This window comes from Citrus sinensis, chromosome 3 (genome assembly GCF_022201045.2).
Source record: "Citrus sinensis cultivar Valencia sweet orange chromosome 3, DVS_A1.0, whole genome shotgun sequence".
NCBI lineage: Eukaryota > Viridiplantae > Streptophyta > Magnoliopsida > Sapindales > Rutaceae > Citrus > Citrus sinensis.
Window position 1 is genome coordinate 49,907,371 of NC_068558.1, and position 21,978 is coordinate 49,929,348.

The window sequence follows — 21,978 nt, forward strand, 5'->3', positions numbered from 1 at the left end:
ATTATATTATCACGTTTCCTGGATACGTCAAAGTATTAAGCTACAAAATGCTGTGACCGCAGGTTGGCCAGAAAATGACAAAGCATTTAAGCTAAGCTAAATGGTGACTGGCAAAGCGACCGCCTTTTAAACCAAGGGCCCAACCAGAAGCCCGAAACTAGAATGGTAAGGCTGAGCCTGAGGCAGTAAAATTCCCCCGAGCATCCCAATGCCGTCAGTCGATAACTGTTAAAACTGAACCAAAAACCCTCGCGACTGCTCCTGCGCTCATTTTTCCCAACGAAATGGAAATGATTCTAACGAAACAACCAAAATTCCTTCTTAAGCGCCATCACTTACCCCTCCTCCGCCACTTTTGCACCGAACATAACTCGCCGTTGCCGCAAGTCTCTGAATCATCAATTATAATAACTCAAGCCTTGGACGTCCTCCTCCAAACCCCAGACAATGAATGGACCTCCTCCCCCCAAATCAAAAACCTCCTCTTCTCTTCGACTTCTCTCTCGCCTCAACTCTTTTTCCAAATCACCCGCCGCTTCCCCTCCTCTTCACGAGCCCTCTCTTTCTTCAATTTCCTTCAATCCAATTTGCCTACAGAAGCTAACACCTCGTCACTCTCATATGCATATCAAGCCGTCTTTGAGCTCGCCATTCGTGAACGCATGTCGCCAGAAAGCCTCTTTGACCTTTATAAAGCGTGCAAAGACCAAAACATTCCTCTTTCTATCAATTCCGCCACGCTTCTTATTCGCTTCTTTGGCAAGGTTAGTATGTATGATTACTCGCTTCTCGTGTACAATGAACTCGACAACAATTTGAGAAACACACATGTGCGCAATGTGTTGATTGATGTTCTGTTGAGATGCGACCATGATCGCGATGCCTTCAATGTGCTCGACGAAATGCTTGACCGAGAATCCCAGTTTCCTGTTAATGAACTTACTGGGGATATTGTTTTTTATGCATTGATGAGGAGGGAACATGTGAAGAATAGTGTGACTGATGAGGAATTAGTTGGTTTAGTTAGTAAATTCGCTGAACATGGTGTTTTTCCTAATGCAGTTTGGTTGACTCAGTTGATTACTAGATTTTGTAGAAAGGGGAAAACTGATGAAGCTTGGGATGTTTTACATGTGTTGATGAAGTTCGATGCTCCTTTGGAAGCTGCTTCTTGCAATGCGCTTCTGAATGCTTTAGGTAGGGAGGGAGATTTTAAGAGAATGAATCAACTTTTCACGGAGATGAAGGAAAATGATATTGAGCCAAGCGTTGTGACTTTTGGGACTATTATCAACAGATTATGCAAGCTGTATAGGGCGGATGAAGCATTAGAGGTGTTTGAGAAAATGATTGCAGGAAAAGAAACTGCTGAGATATCTGTTGAGCCAGATGTGATCATTTTTAATACTCTGATTGATGGACTGTGTAAGGTGGGGAAGCAAGAAGAAGCATTGGGTTTGATTGAACAGATGAGACTGAGACTGCAAAAGGGTTGTATGCCTAATGCTGTTACCTACAATTGCCTAATCAATGGGTTTTGTAAATCAGGAAATATTGAGAAGGGGCTAGAGCTTTTTCATCTTATGAAGCAGGAGGGAGTTACACCAAATGTAGTTACTCTTAATACATTGGTTGATGGCATGTGTAGACATGGAAGAATTAACAGTGCAGTTGAGTTTTTCCAGGAGGTGACGAGGAAAGGTCTATGTGCTAATGCTGTTACTTACACAATCTTGATAACTGCTTTTTGTAATGTCAACAATTTTCAAGAGGCAATAAAATGGTTCGATGATATGTCTAGAGCTGGATGCTCTGCTGATTCAGTTGTTTACTTTACCTTGATCTCCGGTTTGTGTCAAGCCGGAAGGATGAACGATGCCAGTTTAGTTGTATCAAAGTTAAAAGAAGCTGGGTTCCGCCCTGACATTGTGTGCTACAATCATTTGATTAGTGGGTTTTGCAAGAAAAAGATGTTGGATAAAGCTTATGAAGTGCTCCAGGAAATGGAGGATATCGGAATGACGCCCAATTCTGTCACATATAACACTTTGATTTCCTTTTTGAGCAAATCTGGCAACTTTTCAGCTGCCCGTAGAGTGTTGAAAAAGATGGTTAAGGAAGGTTTGGTGCCTACTGTTGTTACATATGGAGCTCTAATTCATGCTTTCTGCGTGAATGGCCATGTTGATGAAGCCATGAAGATTTTCAAAGAATTGAGTTCTTCATCAAATGTGTCGCCAAACACTGTAATATACAACATTCTCATTGACTCATTGTGCAAGAATAATCAAGTAGAACTTGCTCTTTCTCTAATGGAAGAGATGAAAGTAAAGGAGGTAAGGCCTAATACTAACACATACAATGCTATGTTTAAAGGCCTCCGTCAGAAGAATATGTTGGATAAAGCATTTAAATTGATGGATAGGATGATTGAGCATGCTTGTCATCCTGATTATATATCCATGGAGATTCTTACAGAATGGCTTTCTGAAGCTGGTCAAACAGAAAAGTTGAAGAAGTTTGTACAAGGATATGCTGTTTCGGCTGCTCCTGCATAGAGTAGCTGTTGGGCGGCGATGTTAGGATTCTATTGCAATCTGCTGCTCTGATGAGATGAGCTGGCCGTGCCCCGTTAGGTCGCACACACAAGTTAATTGGAGGCCCCAAAGTGTAATGGGTATTCTTTTAGTGCTTTGAAGCTGCAATTTCAAGGGTTACAAGTCCATGGCAGATTACATCCTCTCCTTAAAAAGACTCGAGAAAAGAAGCATGCAGATGCTTGTGATGCACGTGATCTAGTTATATGCAATTTCAATTTGTTTACATCTAGAAAGTTAAATTATTTGTTACTCAATGGTCTTTGACAACAAAGGAAGAGAACCGAAATTGTTAGTATGATGCAAATCTATATTGGAAGGACCAGTGAGAACTATTCGTATCGTTTTTCTTCTGTATACATCATCCAGATCTGCTGGTATGAGACCAGATCAAATAGGTGCTGTTGATGATGTTAGAACCGAAATGGTTCATTGTTTTGTTAATTTTTTGAGATATAATTTCCGTCCGGGACAGTTAAAAAGAGTAGATTAATCCTAGCCTGTCAAATATTCTATTCCACTAACCTTATATTATGAAAGTTCACATTAGGGTATTGATGTGTTGGTCGCTGAGAAACCAACACATGCTTTACCACTCAATTCCCGCTTTTGCCATATAATTAGAGAATTGGCACTTTGTCAGTATGCGGCCCGGAATATTGATCTTGCCAAGCCAAGCCGATCCGGTTGACAATATTGTATGTTACTCAGAGACAGTCTCACACACATCGCATTCAGATAAAATCAACACCATAGAAAATGAAACTATTCCATCGCCAAGATCATTCCGTTTAGACGTAAATTAGAGAGGGAGAAAAAAAATTGTGGCTACACTATTTTACAGGGATAATTTCATTTTGGCCTATCTTTACAAGAGCAAGACTCGCAATGGCGTTAAGGCAGTTACCAATTTGATTCTAACAAAGCTAGAATTCTCATTTTCTCCTAAAAGGAAAGTGTATAGATATTTTATATGATATAATTAATATATGTACTCATATATAAAGATATATATTAAAAAAAAAAAACCAAAGAACCATCAAACGTTGACTTTTCTAGCGAGTCAGATACCACCAGCGGCTGTGGCAGCACTGTTAGCAGCCAAAGGGAGTCCAAAACTGGCCTGAAAATGATCTGGCAAACTCTCTTCAGAGCCAAGTCCCTCCAAACCCACAAAGAAATCATCACTGATTCCAACATCTGACACCGCCAGCTCAACTTCCTCTTCATCTTCGAGCAAATCAATTTCTCTGCTTTCGGTGTTTGTACTCTGGGGTACCGTATCTTCTTCCATGGAGGTTGCCGGAGACAAGGAAGAGAAAGTGGGTTTGGTTGAGGAAGTTGGGGAAGAGGGTTTGTTTGAGTCGCTGCTGGTGACGGTTTGAGGCGTGAAGGGCTTCTGGCGGGTGCTTCCGGCGAGTGAGTTTCTGTGAGTGGGAGCTGGGTGGTTGTGCTCTGCCGTATATGTTACTATGAACATACCGGGGTCGGATCTGTTTCGCTCCACTTGTTTCCGGGCCAAGCACCCCTTTGAACTGCTACATCTGTAATAACCCCTGTTGTTCAAGAATCAAACCCAAAGCTTAATCAATTACCAAACTTGACTGAATCTGCTATATATATATATATATATATATATATATATATATAGATATAATATGGTAAAAAATAATAATAGTAATATAAAAAAAAATTTATTGGTGAATGAATTTAACAAACCTTGGATAGGGGGAGCCTTTAATGGGTTTTTGGCCATATTTTCTCCAAGCCCAAACGTCGGAAGAGAGACCTTCAGCTGGGACATGACAAACTCTCTTGAGCTGATTCTTTCTGTAATAATTAGATAGAAACTATATTAGCACATATGGATACGGGTGTCGTGACAAATTCAATAAATGCTTTTTTTTTTTTTAAAGGCAAAATATAAAGAAAATTTACCTTCTTTTGGTTCGAGGAGTTGTGGAACTAGTGACAGAACTAGCATGAGACTGCTTATTATTAGGCTGCTGCTGTTTGAACTGAGTCTGTTCCTTTGATGATGATGAATTGATAGAAGAAATAGAAGACGAGATGGGTTGACTACTTTTGGGAGAAATAGGCTGAGGAGATTTGGGAAAGAATGGCTTATAAAGTTCATGCAGCTCTTCAATAGCATTTCTTGCTTCGAAAGGATCGGCCAAGGTGAAAAGATGACCACTGGTTTGTTCACGGCTAAATGGAGAAACCGAAAACCAAGATTGAATTTTAGTAGTATCTAAATCATCCTTGAAACTTGTGGTGGTACTTGTGGTGGTGGCTGTAGTTGTTGTAACGGTGGCGTTAACGGAGCTGTTGCAGCCTCTGACCACCGCATGCAGATCCCAGTCAACTTCCATGGCTCTTCGCTAGCCTTCAAGAGACAAAAGCGCTGTGAATCTGTACCCTCTCGTCTGGTACTTCTGTTAAGAGAAAGGAAAAGGGAAAGAGACAGAGACAAAAGAAGGCGCTGACTTTTGAGGGATAGAATAAGAGTGGTGTAATAAGTGGGGAAACTGTTATATATAATCTTTGTATCGACGATATAGAGAGAGAGAGAAAAGAGTGGCCATAAAAATGAAATAAAAAATATAAGTCTAGAGAGAGAAACAAGTGGTTTTCTTTTTTGTAAACATAGGTGTTGGCATCTCTATGTTATCTTGTCCTTTTCTTGTTATCTTTCAGACATTGAAAACCGGTAATGGGTTGTTTAATGGTGGTATTGGGTTGACTTCCAGATTTGTCAAAGGGCCGACTAGTTTTTTATTATTATTTTTATTTCCAACTTTTGCTCATGATTTTATTGATAAGGAAAAAGTCCACACGCTCTAGTGGAGGCTCGTGAGTTACCGACAAAAAGAAAAAGATAAAAATTAAAAAAGTGGAGGCCAGTTAAATTGGGTGCTCCTATCAACGAGGTGTCAGTGCCGGTGACTGGTGGGCTGAATTTTTCAAGCTTACGCGCCTGTTAGTGCGTGACGTTCTTCGTTTGTTCACCCAGTGTGTCTGTTTGGTTACTTGCTGTTATTAAACCGGAGTGATCCAGAGATTCACCTTTTTGCGAGTGATTGTGTCATGTAATCTTTAATTAACCCACCGTTTTAACCTTATTCATGAGAGCCGTAGATTTCTGTTTCTTCTTTAGATGCTCGCCGCGGTACATGCTCACTAAATCATCTTTCAGCTGCAAATGCATAATTTGATGTCCTCCGCTTTTTTAAAGGAATTTTTTTTTATAATCTTTTTAGCAAATGTTGGAGTTTATTATAAAATTAAAGGACAAATAAGATCATTCAACAATTGTAAATTTTTTTTTATCTTTTTAGCAAGTATTAGAGTTTTAAATACAAAAAAGTATTTTTTGTTTTAGTAATACAAAATTAAAGAAAAATAGAACTATTTAACAATTGTAAATATTTTTATCTTTTTAACAAATGTTTGGGGTTTATTACAAAAATTTATACTTTTTAATAATGTAAAATTGAAAGACAAATAAAACAATCTAACAATTGTAAATATTTTTAATCTAAACTATCTTAAACTCAATTATTAATGGCATGCCAAGCTTGATAAGATTATTCACCACGAATAGAATTAAACCACATGCTCCACCACTTGTGCGGGGGCTCGTCAATTCCTTTTAGTTTCATTTTTGCGAAACATACTCCCCATTTGGATACTCAACATATTAGTTGCAGCAATGTCAAAATACAGTATCCATCGTTTACAACTAAGACTATTGGGGTATCTATTCTCATTTGCTTCCCTAACTTTTGTTTCTTAGTATCAGTATCGACCCAATAAAATATTTTTTTAATTAGTGTTCTCTTTGATCTCTATGCATTTTACCGCTCCACCTAAACACGGTCAAAGTAGAACATAATTTCTAAAAATTTAAATTGCTAACATATAAAACAACAACTGCTGTTAATTAATAAGACTAATCAGACATTAGTTTTCGCAAATTAACTAAGCTATAGAATAAATAAATAAATAAATAAATAAAATTTAATTTTTGAAGAACGCTTATAATTGGAAAAGGAAGAAACGGAATGTTTCGTAAAACAAGTGGGAAATGTGCCAACCTAAGCAATCAACAATTACGGTAGATGCTCTTCAACCTTTTTTGGCAGAGTAATTTTATATTGATGGCAGCGAATCAATTTATTTCCACTTTGAATTTTGCTGTATCCGCTTCGAAATTTTCTTTTATCTAAGGTATTTTTACGTTTGAGTCTCTGGAGACGTAGCATAAACAGAACATAACTACAGTGTCTCTGCGGGCGCCACGTGTTTAGAAGGAAGCGAATTTGCGTTTCATAGACGCCAAATAAGGAAGGTTTAGGCTTTATCCAGTCATTTAAATCGACGGCTAAAGTGATCTGGAGTTCATACTTAAAAGAGAAAAACTAATTTGATGGGGCGCGTGGCGGTGCACGAAATAAGGTGAATTGGCACTTTGACAGCTTGCAGATTTTTTTATGGGGCCCACCAGGCAAAAGTCATGCCGTTACCAGCATCGCGTGCCTCGTGATTCAAATGCGAACCGGTTTCTTTATCTTCAGAATCCTATGACAAGCAAGATCAACGGTCAAGGATTATTTAACCGGCTGGATCAGGGGGCACCTTTTTTTCCTCTCTTCTAACGGCGGATGATTCGCTGACATTGTCTTAAGAAACTCAAGTAGAACATGTAAGTTGGATTTCCAAGACGTGGTTAGCACGAGACATTGAATTGTAAAGCGTGTGGGGCAGATCTCTTAATAGGTGGGCCTGCTTGCTATGTGCTGATTGCAAACTCAAAATGGGTTGACCCGATCCTATGCACTAGCCTATAAAATAATTTTTTTTATTTGACCAAATTTTGCAGAAATTTATTTGTTCATTTACATATACATATGTATTTTGTAATCAGTAATATGTATACGACAAGGAGTTTTAACTTGCGCGGGTTTTTGAAATTTCCGCTTAATTTCCTCGGAACATGTCAATATGATATGCGGAGACATGAAGTCCTTTCATTTTTCACCTCAACTAATTGATAAGTTTTATCAAACTTGACCATCTTGAATACCTTTTTTTGTTTTTTTGTTTTTGGTTTTATAAGCATCCGTCAGCGGAAACTAAAAATCTCCTCACCGTCAACCCATGTCAGAGTGATTCAAATCATAGGCTCTTTATACCAATCCTAATCTAATAATGATCCCCTGTTCCTCCAAAATCAAAACTTTTGAGATTTTATATTTCAGCAAAACCGAATTTGTTGAGCCTAAAATTTGCCAAAAGTGTAAAAAAAAAAAAAAACATTTAATTTATGGAATGTCTGATTAGTCATAAACTTCACCGTTACTTTCGTTGGATACCAAATGGGCTCAAACTGGCCTAAACACAGGTTCATCAAATGATGGATCCTTAATTTTAACTAGCTTTTCGCAAACTAGAGATGATTATTGACGGTGTAGATTGAAGATGGCATAAAAGAGATTCTAGAATTGGACCACCACCACTACCTATTACCTATAAGTCTAGCACACACAACCTGCCGGTGATCCCTTTTTTTTTTCCTCATTTTTCCTTTTTTCCTTTTACCCACGTTCTATGTTATGATATATATATTGATATCGATCGAGTTGTAAAGCACTTGCTTTGCAAATTTGGTAGGGATGGGGATGGTTGGTGGAGGTTTTTATTTATTTATTTATTTATTATTATTATTTTAAATTTTAGATGCTAATTCCAATCTACTTCCCACAGTAGATTGGAATTATGTTTGTTTGTTGGGGGCAAAGGGAGTTGGTCCGAGTCTCTTCATTTGGTTAGTCATATATAAGCATACATGCTCATCTATATATTTCTTTAATTTGAATCTAGCTAGAATTGAAATGGAACAAGAGCTTGAAGATTTTTGAGCTCCTACTTTAAAAGATCAGATAAACGCATGGGTCGAAAGATGGAGAATAAAAAAGATTTGGGATGTGGCACATGATCAACAAGCCACGAGTAGTTTATTACCCAGTGGTCACCGTGGGGTCTTCAAACAACACCTTTTTTTCTTGTTTTTTTTTTTTTTTTTGGGGGGTTTTCTGTGAGAGGACGACGGAAAATTATCGTGGGTTTGGCACAAGGACTTGCAGTAACTGAAAGATACTTTTGCTATCAATGAGAAATAAAGCAATCGATGCCAAACTTAACCCTCCACTGAAATTTGCTTCATTCAATCAATCAATATCTCTCAACGTGCCAAATTTTAGAGAGAGAGGGCACGCACTTTATAGTGGGAAAGAAAGAGGTGCCAGTGGCACACTATGTAAAATAGGATGGGGGCACCCCACCACACATGACACATACCACATATAAGGGCGGGAGCCAGGTGTCTTAATCACAGCCTACACATTTCTATGCCACCGGTCAAGTGATTCTATGAACTTGGTACCTTGACTTCAATTTGAGCCTTCATTTGTGCCGCCTCCATTATCGTTATGAGGCTATCGTTGTAGTCTTCAAAGCCCTTGGACATTATCATCGTTCATCAGAAAGAAGTGCCCAAAGTTAAACTTGTATTTTTTAAAAACTTTATGATAGAATGCAACTTTTTCTTATGGAACCAACTTTTTAAATGGAATAACAACCAAGTCGTTCAATCCTACAAACGCTCAACTAATTTATCCTTGTATTCAAACAAAGCCATCATGCTCATTCTACTTTCTATCAAACATATCCATAATGTTCGCGCTACAAGTGCAATCTGTAGCGCTACCTTGACATCACATTAGGTTATCATTATCTACAGATTTTGCTGAAAAAATTGCACAATTTCAGCCATCATCAATGTTCTCGAAAGTCTCAGCTTCTTTATATTTCTAATGTGAACTACTACTTTCGAGACATTGCTTTTAGTTGTATTTTTCATTTCCACTTTCTACTAAGAATTTTCGAAATTCAAAAAATTGTACACCGGTTTAATTTATTTTGGGTGTTCATATGCACGAAGTAGTCACATATGATTCTTCCCAAAAATCAAAATTCCTGATCAATGGTTATGGTACCACTTTAATTTAGTTTGGGTACTCAGATACATGAAGAAGTTACCTATGACCAGAAAAAAAGCTACTAGGCAGTTTCTCAGAGATACCCTCAAAAGCCATAGCATACAAGAAGGTAAAGCTTTATTTTAAAGATGGACTATTTCCAATAGTATAAAATATGAAATCCAATGAAAATTTTACAAATTAAAAAATATATATAAAACCTGCGCTATATAACTTCAGTATGGATCACAAATCACACAGACCAACGAAACCAACCTTAAATGTCTTTTATTTATTCTTAAAGAGTATCATTTACAAAGGTGCACTTAGAAACATAGAATCTTTCCGACTTGGAATGGTCAAAGTAAAAACTGCAAACCTAACATATAACTTAAATAGAAATGCTGCCTTAAAAATACAACCATCGTGTTTTCCCATTCACGTTTCCACAATATATACTCAAAAATGGTGGAATTGAGTAAAGAATATTATAAGAGAAAAACTCCAATATACCTGATTCTCAGGAGGAGATGATTCAGTTGTGCAACCAAAACTATCCACCATTAAGTATCGGCCTTCTCCCGCTATTAACTTCTTTAGGTAAGATCTTCAAGAGAATTGGAAGGTCACCTTCATATCAGCATACCCCATCAGTGTCAAGTAGAGCTTGCCCATAATGAGCTAAGCCTGGATGCAAGCTTTGCACTCTTGTAGTCCTCTCTAAGCTGAATAAACCTGAATCAACAGCCAGATAGGAATTTCAAAAAGGATAAGAAAGTTAAGGTCATTAATAGGCTTACAGAAATATACAAAGACAGAGAGACATGCCACAGTGAGAAACAATGTCCTCGTTAAATGTGTCAAGATAAATGCTCACTATCTCGTGCTTTGTCTGGAAAGTGTGTTTTTAACATTCTTTACTAGTTAGACAGAATGGGCAAGGCATTTGTGATTCTCATGACTTGTAGACAGTAAAGCTAAAGCAAATATTTTACAAGGTTTACCATTATATACAACGGAGAAAATGTAAACCAAAGAATAGCATCTGGACTATATCTATTTTAATAATCCGCAGTAATTGAAACTTGGCTGTTTTAGTGCATAAATAAGAGCCAAAACCAATACCTTTGCGCATCTTTCCGAATACTGGGGGTACCCTCAAACAAAGTAGATAGACTTTCAGGAGCAACAATAAAGACATTAGCCATGCTGGAGACAAAAATTTCATTAGTGGATTGAGATAGTTAAAGCTAAAGTAAAATTTGGACATCTACTAAATCTACTACAACTTACATGCCCAACAATTCAAATTTTTCATCAACAGAAGGAGCGTTAAAGCTGCGCACAAATTCTCCATACTCGGTTATGTCACGCTTCAGGCGTAATCCCCCACTGCAAACAAAAAAAAAAAAAAAGAAGAAGAAGAAGACAGATAAGAAGCAGAACATGCAAAGACATCAAATGACTTGGTGCTGCCTTGGAAGATGACACATCAGTAAATAGCACTGAAATGGAGCTAAAAAGTAAAGGAATTCATCAGAAGACGCATTTTATACATCTACCACAGATAACATCTGCAGGGTTGTCACCAATAGACTTTGCTCGTTTACAGAGGACGACAAGATAATAGATTAAGGTATATACACAAATCATAAGAAAACCCAAAAAGAGCCACTCTTGACTGCTAGAGCCAACTGAAAAGAAAGCAAGAACCTACCTAACACAACAAGGTGTCTGCAGAACAAGAACGAAGAAACTCAACTCTCTTATTATTACAAACTTCTCAGTTAAGAAAACCCCAAATGTTTGCCAAAAAAGAAAACTGAAGCAGGAAAATAAAGCACGGTAACTTAAAAATAGAATTTGGGACTATGCTAATTCCTTTACAGAACACTATTATGGCAAATGGAACTGTATACCTATCTAGGTCAAAATATTTTCCAATTCTGTTTCATGAAGAAGGTTTGGTTGTTTATACTTAACTAACAATAAATTCTAAATTTCTCATTATACAGGAATAAACTGGTGACTTCCATACAAAGTTACCAAAGATACTGACCTCAGTCATTCACAAAAAGCAAGCAAAACAATATGATGATCCCAATAGCTGTTTACATTATCATTGAAGGCAAACATAAGTTCAACAAGCAAAAAATCAGAGCAGTAGAATTACCTGGGATTAAACGTGAATTTCTGCCAATGATTAAGCAGGCCTTTATGTAAGCGGTTTCCCTAAAAGAATGAACACTACCACGTTATCCTTCTAAACTTTGTAGATACTCTCATTTTGGAATTCTAAAGAATATCTCACCACCACTCCTTTTGAGGGGGGTTGAAAACAGTAGAAATTAAAAAACATGAAATGCTCAATACAAGCATTGCACAGTATTTTAAGATGGATCTGGCACAACTGGTGAATATAGATCTGAACTGGCAGAACGTTTTACTATGTTAAAAGGCATTATTGTTCATAGAACAAAATTCAGCAAAATCAAAATTAAATATGCACATCATACACATTTATTTACCAAATGCACAAGGAACTCTCCTGCAAACAAGCAACCATGGCCACCAAAATCAAAGAAATCATGCATAGGAAATAGGAATCTTGATAACCAGAAATACTATACCAATTCAGTCAGGAATGCTTGTTTATTGAGACCTTCTAGCGCAGTAAATGCAGCCTCAAGCACGCGGGAAAGGTAAGCCACAACTCTATACAAAAAGAGAATAGTATATATCAGGAAGTAACATTGAAACAAAATGCCTAGCCTACAAAATATGAAGAGAAAACACTGTCTGATACTGATCCACAGAAATGGCAACAAAATCACCTTTATCAAAAATTGGAGTCGAAACCTAATACCTTGACTGAGAAAAGTGACCCACAGAAAATTGTTGAGAAAGAATTAATTCTTGACATTTCATAAAAGAAATGTAGCATTACCAAAGTTTTTGTCCTTGAGATGAAGGAATGAACTAAAGTCTTGAGAAAGATACATGGGGCAGTGTGTGAGAGAGAGAGAGAAATTCCATTAACAATAACCACAAATTTGGGACAGGCAAAAATAGAGAGCAAGACATCCTATGTGAGTGCGCATATGATCAGTAAAAGTGGGATTCAGATTATTATTTCCATATATCTAGAGAAAATAATTTTGCTGCCGCACAATGAGTTGAATGCAAAAGCATGCAGCCAGATGGTTAAAAGAAGAAAGGAATCGTCTAGCTGCAAACCTCGTGCAGGCATTAGTTGGACGATGATCAGGAGCAATTCCATCATCGGGTGATTTATAATCAGATGGCTTTTGCTCAGCTGACAGCAACCGCTCCACCTGCATAAGAGATTATGTAACTTACCAAGAAACTATCCGATTATGAGGAAGAAAACAAAGCACAATGTAAATGTGCTGGATCTATACTAGGGGTGTTCAGAATCCAATCCAATCCGCTCAATCCGTCTGATCCGTAGAAATCCGATCAGTGGATTGGTGGATTGGATTGGATTGAAAATTTGATAATCCGCAATCAGTGGATTGGATATGGATCTACTTCTGTAAATCTGCAAAAATCCGCAAATCCGTGAAAAAATAAAAAGTATTTATTTAATTAAAAAATAAAACTTGTAAATATGGCATTAGTGCTTACTAGTAAAAAAATAAATTAAAATATAATTACATTAACACTATATTATATATTATCCGATAATAAATAAAATAAAAATAATTAAATAAACAAATATAACTTTCTAAATAGTTAATTTTCTTGTACTCATCTAAACAAATGAGATTTTTTTCATTTTGGTGTGTTATATTTTGAAACTTTAAATGTATTTTGTAACTTTATTTAAACAATTAATTTATTTAAATCTTATTTAATTTTAAATTTGATCGGTATTAAAATTATTTTTATATTAAATTTTTTTATTTAGTTAATTCATGGATCGGACAAAATTAAAAATTTTCGGTCTGCAAACCAATCCGTAAAATGGTGGATTGGATATGAATTGGGTTAAATCTGCATCCAATCCGCAAATGTATGGATTAGATTTGGATTGAATTTCACCAATCCGTGAATTAGATTCGATTGAAAATTTATAATTTGCAAAATCATGGATCGGATATGGATTGATGTCCAATCCGTAAAATCCGATCCGTGAACACCCCTAATCTATACATTCAAAATGTTACTGAAAGAGCGGATTATCTGGACATGTCATTACCACCAACAAATTGACAGAATCATTTATCTATGTGATTCTCTTAACAGTCATGCCCCGTGACCTGTTAAGGTCCGTCAGAAACTAAATTGCAGATGTAAATTAATTAATGTCAATAACTGACCTCTGCCATCACAGTTTCAATGCATTGTTGAAGCCCTTTATAAGCGGCAGCCTCTGCGCTGGACATTGCAGTAGCCATTTCTTCACATGAAGCAGCATGTGCACCATCCACAGGCAGTAATAGCCGAGATATAGAATTTGCAAAGTACTGTAGATAAAAGTTTAATTTAAATATTCTCAATTTTTCCCTCCATTTTTCAGAAGAAACCAAGTTCAGTTCATATTTATAATCAAAATCTCGAAGTGTTTTCTCATAAGCTAAAATTAAATATATGAAATTGGCGTCAATGCAAACATACTTGCTGAACTATAGCGACACTACTACCGCAACGTTGTACTGCAACCATGAAAGATCTGAAACTGCTTTCCCCAGCAGCAGCAGCTGCTTCTGCCTACACATCAACCAATCAATTCCATTACGTGCATCAATTTTTCTAGAGGCATATAATGTACATATAACACTGTAGACAATTTTAAAAGGCATGAAGTAGCATGTGGATAGTAGTTACAGCAGATGCAGCCGCAGCAGCCACCCTTCTACTAACACTTGTGCCCAGCACAAACCTTTCCCTCAGTGCTGCAGCTTCAGTGAGGCTGTCCCTAGCCCTTTCAAGCCCCTCTGTTATATATTGACTGACCTGTAAAAGAAATATTAGAGTATTCCCCCCCAAAAAAAGAGGCAAAATGCTATGCAAATTTTTAACCAACTTACTTGGTCTAGCAGGCAAGTAAACACTGCTCTCACATTGGCAGCAAGGGCAGCAGGCTGTAAACGGTAAGTGAAAATCAATGAGTAATAAAATCACATAATATTTGAGACTCATAATACCAAAAATCTCTACACTTCTCTGCATCTAACCTTAATTTTATTGCATACTTTAAAATAAATAAATAAATGAATAAATAAAATAATTCATCTCAAATACTATCAGACCTGAACCTAATCACTCCCAGCATTTCATTTGACAATTTCCCAGCTCATTCCTCCATTCTGATATCACTATCCTGCTTTAGTCGAATCTCAGGTCATTGCTATTTAATTAATGCAGTAATTAACCAAGACACAGAGCCAAGGGCATAAAAAGCTCCTAATTATAAGTGACAAAACCTAGCACTCATTTAACCTCGCCAGCAAAATAAAGCTGAAAACAGTCACCACCATAAGGTAAATGTACATGCTACTTCTTCACTAGTTATTCATAGGTATCAGGAGGAAAAAGAACCAGCTGATAAATATAGTTTTGTTACAGGTCTAAAACAGAAAAAGGCAGAAAACCCCCAAAAGTACATCTCCATTGACCCACCTTCTTGCAGTCATCTAGAAATCCCACTAATACATCGGAAAAAGGAGAAAAGAAAAGAAATGGCCCATTGTTTTCAGTCTTTATATGTTATTATCTTGTTCAATAGTTCACTATATGTATGCTGAGATCCAGCTCAGATTCTAGATTACCTGCTGAATACTAAAACTCAATATAAAACCAAAAATATGAATTGCACAAACAAAATATTACTTGAGATGAAAATAAAGTGCATCTTGATAACGCTTCTTCATTCCAACGCACAAACTCTGTCACAACTGTAACAGATATCTGCTGGGGAGAAGAAGCTACAGAAGCTCCTTTAGAGCGCCCAATTGTCCCTGATGACTCAGAAAGTTGCTGGCTTTCAGAACGCAATTCTTCCATCTGCCAGAAATAATACTGGTTGCAGCTACTGTAACAAAATTACAATAAATTTTGATCAAGAAATGCACTTGATCCATACCTTAGCTTGATATAGTTGTCTAAGAGAAGCCTGTTCATGTTCAGGATATTCCTCCTTGTGAGAAGTAAAAAGACATTCTGTGACACCTGAACCGACAAAATTTGGCAAATTGAAGTAAATACATCAGTTGGGAGTACATCAATAGTTGATCAAATTTCATAATGTCATTTTGTCTAATATTTGTATAGATACCATAATTAACCAGAGTCAATTTACTACACTAAATGATAAATCCAACGATGCCATATAACCTCCACCTTATCTGGTTTAACTTTTACAGGGTAATGCTAATTGCAGGCATCAAAAGGAAGGTTCTTAACCATTTCTGAACCTCTCAACTACAAGAAGGTCTCTCAGTTGTCATAAATTATGACTATCGCCGAAAGATATCAAGAAAAACATGCAACAAAATTATTTTTCTTCATTAAACATTCATGTTGCACATCTATATTTAAATTACTTGAGACTACATACGACCATAATCAACATAGTCTCTCCTCCCCGTAAAAATGCAATTCCAAACAACTATTTCTTTTAACTTAGTTGTGAGAACGAAGTGTAAGAAATATTCACAAAGCAACTAATTCATTACCCTCAATATCCAAATCACCACATCCCACGGTTCGTAGGTCTCTAGCAAGTTCCTGTGTCTTCTCATAAGCAACGGCAAGCATTCTAAGATACTGAAGCCTCAAGCCAAACACACCAGAGTTAATATCTGATTGTCACTTTAAACTCACATTTGCATGAATGAATGTAATTTAACATTAGTAATTCTACTTACTAATAGGAGTCCGCCTTCTTCCATTGGAGGTAGATTCACTAGAGATGGTTTCACTAATAGTTTGTCCAGAATGGCTGTAACCCGCTGCTCCAAAACTCGCTGAATGAAATATTTAACATTATTGTGAAATAACAACTCAATTTCCGGCCAAAAAGGAAAAAAGTGCAAACATGAAATAAATGAAGGCTAAGGTACCTGAACTAGAATACTCATGACATAATTAGGAGAAGGGAAAACTGCAGTAATTGTTGCTGCTTCTTTCCGCACAGTATCTGCAACAACAGCGACAATCATACTAAAAAGCCATTGAAATGTAAACCCTTGTGTTCAGACCAATTCTGATCCTCCAAACCTGTTATTTCTTTGTACAAGGAAGCAAGTCCTCGAGCAACATTGCTGGGACTAGCTTGAGAACCCTGATCGCCTAGAACTAGTCTGACATCGGCATTCATGACTTCCACATCAATGAACATAGGACGTGTTGCCACATAATGTTGCATGGCACTAGTACCCCTGTTAAACTGCATTGCAATATGCAAATGTAACCAATAAGATGGTAGGAAAAAGATCCAACTGAGACCAGTTGAAACCACTCAGAAGAAACGTTGGTACTGAAATAGGGAAGTCAATTTAGCATTCAAATAGACAATACCAGGGTAAGGGCCAAAGAAATAACTTAAATTGTATTAAAAGAAAAATACAGAAATAAAGGATGATCATTACAGACACATGCTCAGAGGCAGTGAACGAATAAAAAGGCTTAGGTGTTTATTAAATCCAAGAGAATAAAATCAAATCTAAATACAATCTCAAAACTAAGAATTAGAAACACCCTTCAAACTATTCTGAATGAACCACAATTGTTTCTCACTTGGTCATGCATATAAAGAATTGGGAAGGAGAAAAAGGAAATTAAAAAAAAACAAGTAACTGGAATCAGAGGTGGGTATGAAGAATTAGACCATTCAGGTCTTCTGAAAAATAATCACCTGAGATAAAATTTTAGCACATTCTGACATGGTAGACAGTTCTCTTCTTTGTGATGCGGCATCAAACCGAGATAACAATCTGTTCTCCAGTTCTAAACAAGGATAAGGAAACAAAAAATGCAGGCGTCAGTGAAGTGGTAGGAAGATCCACAATTCTACAAAAGGGGCAGAGACAAAATCTTTTCATTCTTGCAAATTTCATCAATTTTTCTACCAATATTTTTCAGAAACAGTCATTCTGAAAATATAATTCTATTTCAACCACATAAATACTGATGGTTTAGTCATTAAACAACGTTTCAACTTTCATAAGAAACATAGTATCTGTTCTCATTGCCAACAATCAGCCAAAAACAATTTCTAAAAATTTATGTGCATCCCAACAGCTGTCGCAAGCCTACGAGTAATAAGAATGGCATTATACTGAAGATACCGTACCATTGCAGTAATCCTGAAGATTAGCTACAGCAACTTCTAGTCCTCTGCTAGCATTTGCATTTCCCATATCTTGTATGCCTTGTCTTCCAATATCTTCCTCAGCAAATGATCCTGAAATCAACGCGGGAAGCGTGAAAGGCATTAATTTTTTTCATATGGATGGAAGATGCACCAGACAACACCACAAGGTTTAACCAACGTCAGAACAAATTCTTAACAATTAAAAATATCAATCTCTCCTTTTTCCCTGGGATATCAATCATCAAAAAAAAAAAAAAAAACCTCTCTCTTGGCCTGTCGCTTTCTTTCACACATATTCACACACCCAAAAAAAAGGTCCCTCAAAAAAAGTTTTCCCTTCCTATAGAAAAGGGAGGAAGTTCTAGGGGAAAAAATAATAAGCTTTTATGTTATTTGCAAAATAGATCTTTACTTGAGATGAATTTGGATTAATAAAAGAAATTTGTTAACTGAAAGAAAAATATTAGTCCAACAACACCAGTTTCTTTCACCGGTAATAGCAGTTTGGTAAAATATGAAGCTATGAAAAACAAGGCCACTAATAAAAGGGATTAATGCATATCAGCACATGCCATTGACATGATTTTATGGACACATATTAACTTGTAGAAAAGGAAAAAAAAAACTTATGATTCTTGATGGCTGAACTTATATATGTTTCACCCACTGATTCTAGAGGAAAATCAGAATCATCAGAAGAAATATGCGAGTATACAGTGACCACCAAGGCCATGGGGAGAATAAAGAATTTTTCTTGCGAAAATGGACAGCCAATGGAATCATATGAAAGGTAATGCAAACTTACGCAATTTCTCTGCAATTGAAGCAGCCTCAGCAACACGGCTGTCGTCAGAAAATAAAGGTGAAAGTTCCATTAGGTCACCTGGGCTGCTGTTAAACTCCATCAAGTACTGCAGGATATAGGTTGACAATGAGTTAAACCAATCTAAACAAAGGAAAGCATAATATTTACTTTTAGCAAGTAGAAGTTTTTATCACAAAAAGGTAGAAGGGGAAGGACTCAGCACACACGATAATATTCAAGCAGTCCTATACATAATGGTTTCTACGAGGAAAGAAACTAAAAAAATCTACAAAGAAAGTGGAAAAGATAAAACGTGACCCCCCTCTGATTTTATCTCATACTACGTCACAGATAAAAAGTACCTTTATGAGGTCAATAGTTTGACTAGCAGTTACCCGCTGAGCATCTGCACTCTGATAAGAAAATGACCATTCATACAAAAATATAAATCTATTTGGTCCAACAAGAAAGTGAATACGACATAACTAGCACAACAAAGATCAGAAGCATGGACAAGAAATTATGAGACACTTACCTGCAAATGATCTCCTATTTTGGCAGCAGTCTGTCCAACACTTGATATACGTGAATCTAATCTTGCAAAACTATCAAACAAGCCGTCCACACCTTTTTCTAGCTAAACAATAAGGACATTGCAGTCAAAATTGTGGGTCAGTTGTAATAACTAGCAATTTGTTTTTGTGTTTTTTTTGGCCCTTTTTTCCCTCTTCTAAAGTGAAAAACTGAGAATCACAGACAGAATCATCAAATAATTCATAATCTGAAGTATTCTAGCTATTTGAGCATCCTCATTCTGACAATGGGCAGAATGTCATGTTAGAAGAGACAGTAGGACTCTTAAGTCAGTTTCAAATTGAAACAAATAAACGGTACTAGTTGAAGCGGGGCGGGTGAAGACTATTATGAATAATAGCATTGTTTACCAAAGATGTCTTTCTATCCATTTGGGGATATTGACTCTTTGGATTATTATGGTTGACTGTGCAATTTAGGTACATTCTACTTCCAATCCAAATATGTAGTCAGATGCATTGAGCTGCCATTAGTGATCGATAGTTGATATACTATACTATACAATGGGAGGACGTTTAGTTCTTTAACAACTTAAAATTTATGATAAAGATGTTTTATTTAGAGTAATTAGTAATTGCCAAGATTCTTTGGAATCTTTTCAGTACATCTCCTGAAATGGTCCAAAGGTAACTAACCTCAGCAAGTGTCTTGCGGTGTTTAGAATCTTGGACAGAAAGCTCTTTCTTGAGATTGAAGAGTCTGTCATCAATCTGAAACTCAAAACCAGGACAACAGAAAAATCAGCAAAAAAATATAAAAGAAATTTTATGTGTGCAGCCAACAAAGCACAAACACTTGCCTGTTTACGAAGATCTATCAGCTCCCTACAAGAATCCTTGAACAGAGATGAGAGAGCATCCACTTCTGGAAATAAAGGGGCGGCCAATCCTTGTGTGAACTTTATTGCATCTGATGAGGCCCGTTTGTGCCCGTTTGGCAAAGTATCATTCCCGCTAACGTTACCATGTCCATCAGCTGAATCAGCTTCTTCTTCTTGAAAAGAGGGCAGAAGCTCATTCACCAAGTTCCCAAATAGTGCATCAAAAGAAAAATCACCCTGCAAAACAAAAATTTTAGGGTTTAAGTTTAAGTTCATTAATCAAGTATTTTTATAAAGAACACTAGAATTTAAAAAAAATAATGACAGTAAATAAGATCCATTTCAGTATTTACCTTGAAGTCATCTATGTCAAGAATGAGTGGAATAGAGCTAACCGATGACGATTTTGAAATTCTATCATGACCGATTCCATCTCGACTCTCTTTCATCTGGTTCACATATTCACAATCAGGAGCATAAAACTACATGTTCATCATATGATGATCCAATTTCAATGCATTAAACAGCAAGCTTAAAACTCATCACAATACACACAAACCGTATTAATAAATTAACAAACAAATATCTACATTACAATGATGAGCCAAACACGACTAAGGTACTAAGTTCAATTGATAACTAAAGAGAAACTTATGTAATTCAATAAAAAAAAAAAAAAAACAAATAACAGCTCAATCAAATTCATGCAGTGCCCTAAAATAACGCTCAAATTGTAGCAATTCACTCAATTACTATCTCAATGAAGATCAATGAATGTAATAATGATTTGATAACACAGTTAAACTGAACTCTCATTATACCAAATCAGGCCATCGCTAGCTTGATAAATTACAGGAAAAAAATCTGGAAATTGAAAAGAAAATAAAACGATGCTCTTTAACCTATAGTATAGAGCAAGAATAAAATAGGGGCAAGAGGGAAATTGAATGGTACCTCTTCGGCGAGTGAAGGAGCGAGACAGCAGAGAGAGGGGTACGATATACAGGCCTTTTGCGTTTTTCTGGTAAGCTTCGGTTGGGTAGTAGATCGAGCCAGGTGATGCTGGAGAAACAAACGATAATTACAACGAAATCATTTTTGTTCATGTAATGACGATTTTAACCTTCAAGCGAGCCTTGACAGAATGTAGTATTAGATCAGATAATATTTTAATGTATAAATTGTAATGCGTTTGTTGAGGGAAATGAGCTATGTTAAAAAATTAATAATAATAATAATATAATAAGTTGCCTGGACAGCCTTTTTATCTTCCCTTAAAGTAAAATGTATAATATAGTTTCTCTTGTTTAAAGGCCGAAATAAGGAAATTAAAACTAAATAAGTGAGGAGAGACGGGGGAAACTTGTAGGCACAGCAAGGAGAAGCTTGAACGGGTTATTTTTCTTAATAAATATAGTGCAAAGACAGAGTCATATATAATAAGCAACGAATACATACTGTACTTTCATATAAATAAATAAATAAAAAGATAAGATTGGGGCACCTTTAGATTTCAACTTTGAACAATTAATTAGATGGTTTTAGCCGGAATTAAAATGTTTTAAGCCAGTCTCCCAAGGAGAGACGGAGGGTTAAAAACAAATTTGAGTTTTATTAATTTCTTTATCTTCTCGAAGAAAGAAAAAAGGGCCCAAAAACGATATTTGACAGTCTGCATAAGTGTTGGCCCATGCTTTAATGGGCCACCTCAGTCCCTCAATAAACCAATGAGTATGGCCCATGCTTTAACGGACCAGCCCAGTCCCTGTAAACAAATC

The 21,978-nt window shown here is 36.5% G+C and overlaps 3 protein-coding genes across 4 annotated transcripts; 1 reads left to right on the forward strand and 2 right to left on the reverse strand.

Annotated features, from left to right (window-relative positions):
- The first annotated feature begins 6 nt into the window (after positions 1 to 6).
- Positions 7 to 3,084, forward strand: LOC102622512 (pentatricopeptide repeat-containing protein At5g28460). The gene has a single exon (XM_006491126.4). The coding sequence runs from the start codon at positions 285 to 287 to the stop codon at positions 2,556 to 2,558; it is 2,274 nt and encodes a 757-aa protein (XP_006491189.1). The 5' UTR covers positions 7 to 284; the 3' UTR covers positions 2,559 to 3,084.
- A 279-nt stretch (positions 3,085 to 3,363) lies between these two features.
- LOC102622218 (WRKY transcription factor 22) lies at positions 3,364 to 5,151 on the reverse strand. The gene is made up of 3 exons (XM_006491125.3): positions 4,536 to 5,151; positions 4,317 to 4,427; positions 3,364 to 4,153 (listed from the first exon to the last, which is right to left on the reverse strand). The coding sequence occupies exons 1-3, from the start codon at positions 4,970 to 4,972 to the stop codon at positions 3,661 to 3,663; spliced, it is 1,041 nt and encodes a 346-aa protein (XP_006491188.1). The 5' UTR covers positions 4,973 to 5,151; the 3' UTR covers positions 3,364 to 3,660.
- Positions 5,152 to 8,785: 3,634 nt separating this feature from the next.
- On the reverse strand, positions 8,786 to 21,353 carry LOC127901501 (exocyst complex component SEC10b-like). 2 transcript variants are annotated; one of them, XR_008053694.1, is made up of 26 exons: positions 21,155 to 21,353; positions 20,554 to 20,649; positions 20,180 to 20,437; positions 20,016 to 20,090; positions 19,322 to 19,423; positions 19,149 to 19,199; positions 18,787 to 18,892; positions 17,961 to 18,071; positions 17,523 to 17,614; positions 16,886 to 17,054; positions 16,729 to 16,805; positions 16,534 to 16,632; positions 16,342 to 16,432; positions 15,750 to 15,835; positions 15,497 to 15,670; positions 14,695 to 14,748; positions 14,492 to 14,620; positions 14,282 to 14,374; positions 13,984 to 14,130; positions 12,878 to 12,975; positions 12,271 to 12,355; positions 11,814 to 11,872; positions 10,934 to 11,032; positions 10,766 to 10,849; positions 10,154 to 10,375; positions 8,786 to 9,120 (listed from the first exon to the last, which is right to left on the reverse strand). XR_008053694.1 is itself a non-coding variant. In XM_052438957.1 (25 exons), exons 2-25 carry the CDS (start codon positions 20,647 to 20,649, stop codon positions 10,297 to 10,299), a joined length of 2,514 nt encoding a protein of 837 aa, XP_052294917.1. In that variant the 5' UTR covers positions 21,155 to 21,353; the 3' UTR covers positions 9,908 to 10,296. The 2 variants fall into 2 exon arrangements, 1 of the variants encoding a protein (XP_052294917.1); XM_052438957.1 differs by lacking the exon at positions 8,786 to 9,120 and having other exon boundaries at positions 9,908 to 10,375.
- Between the last annotated feature and the right edge of the window lie 625 nt (positions 21,354 to 21,978).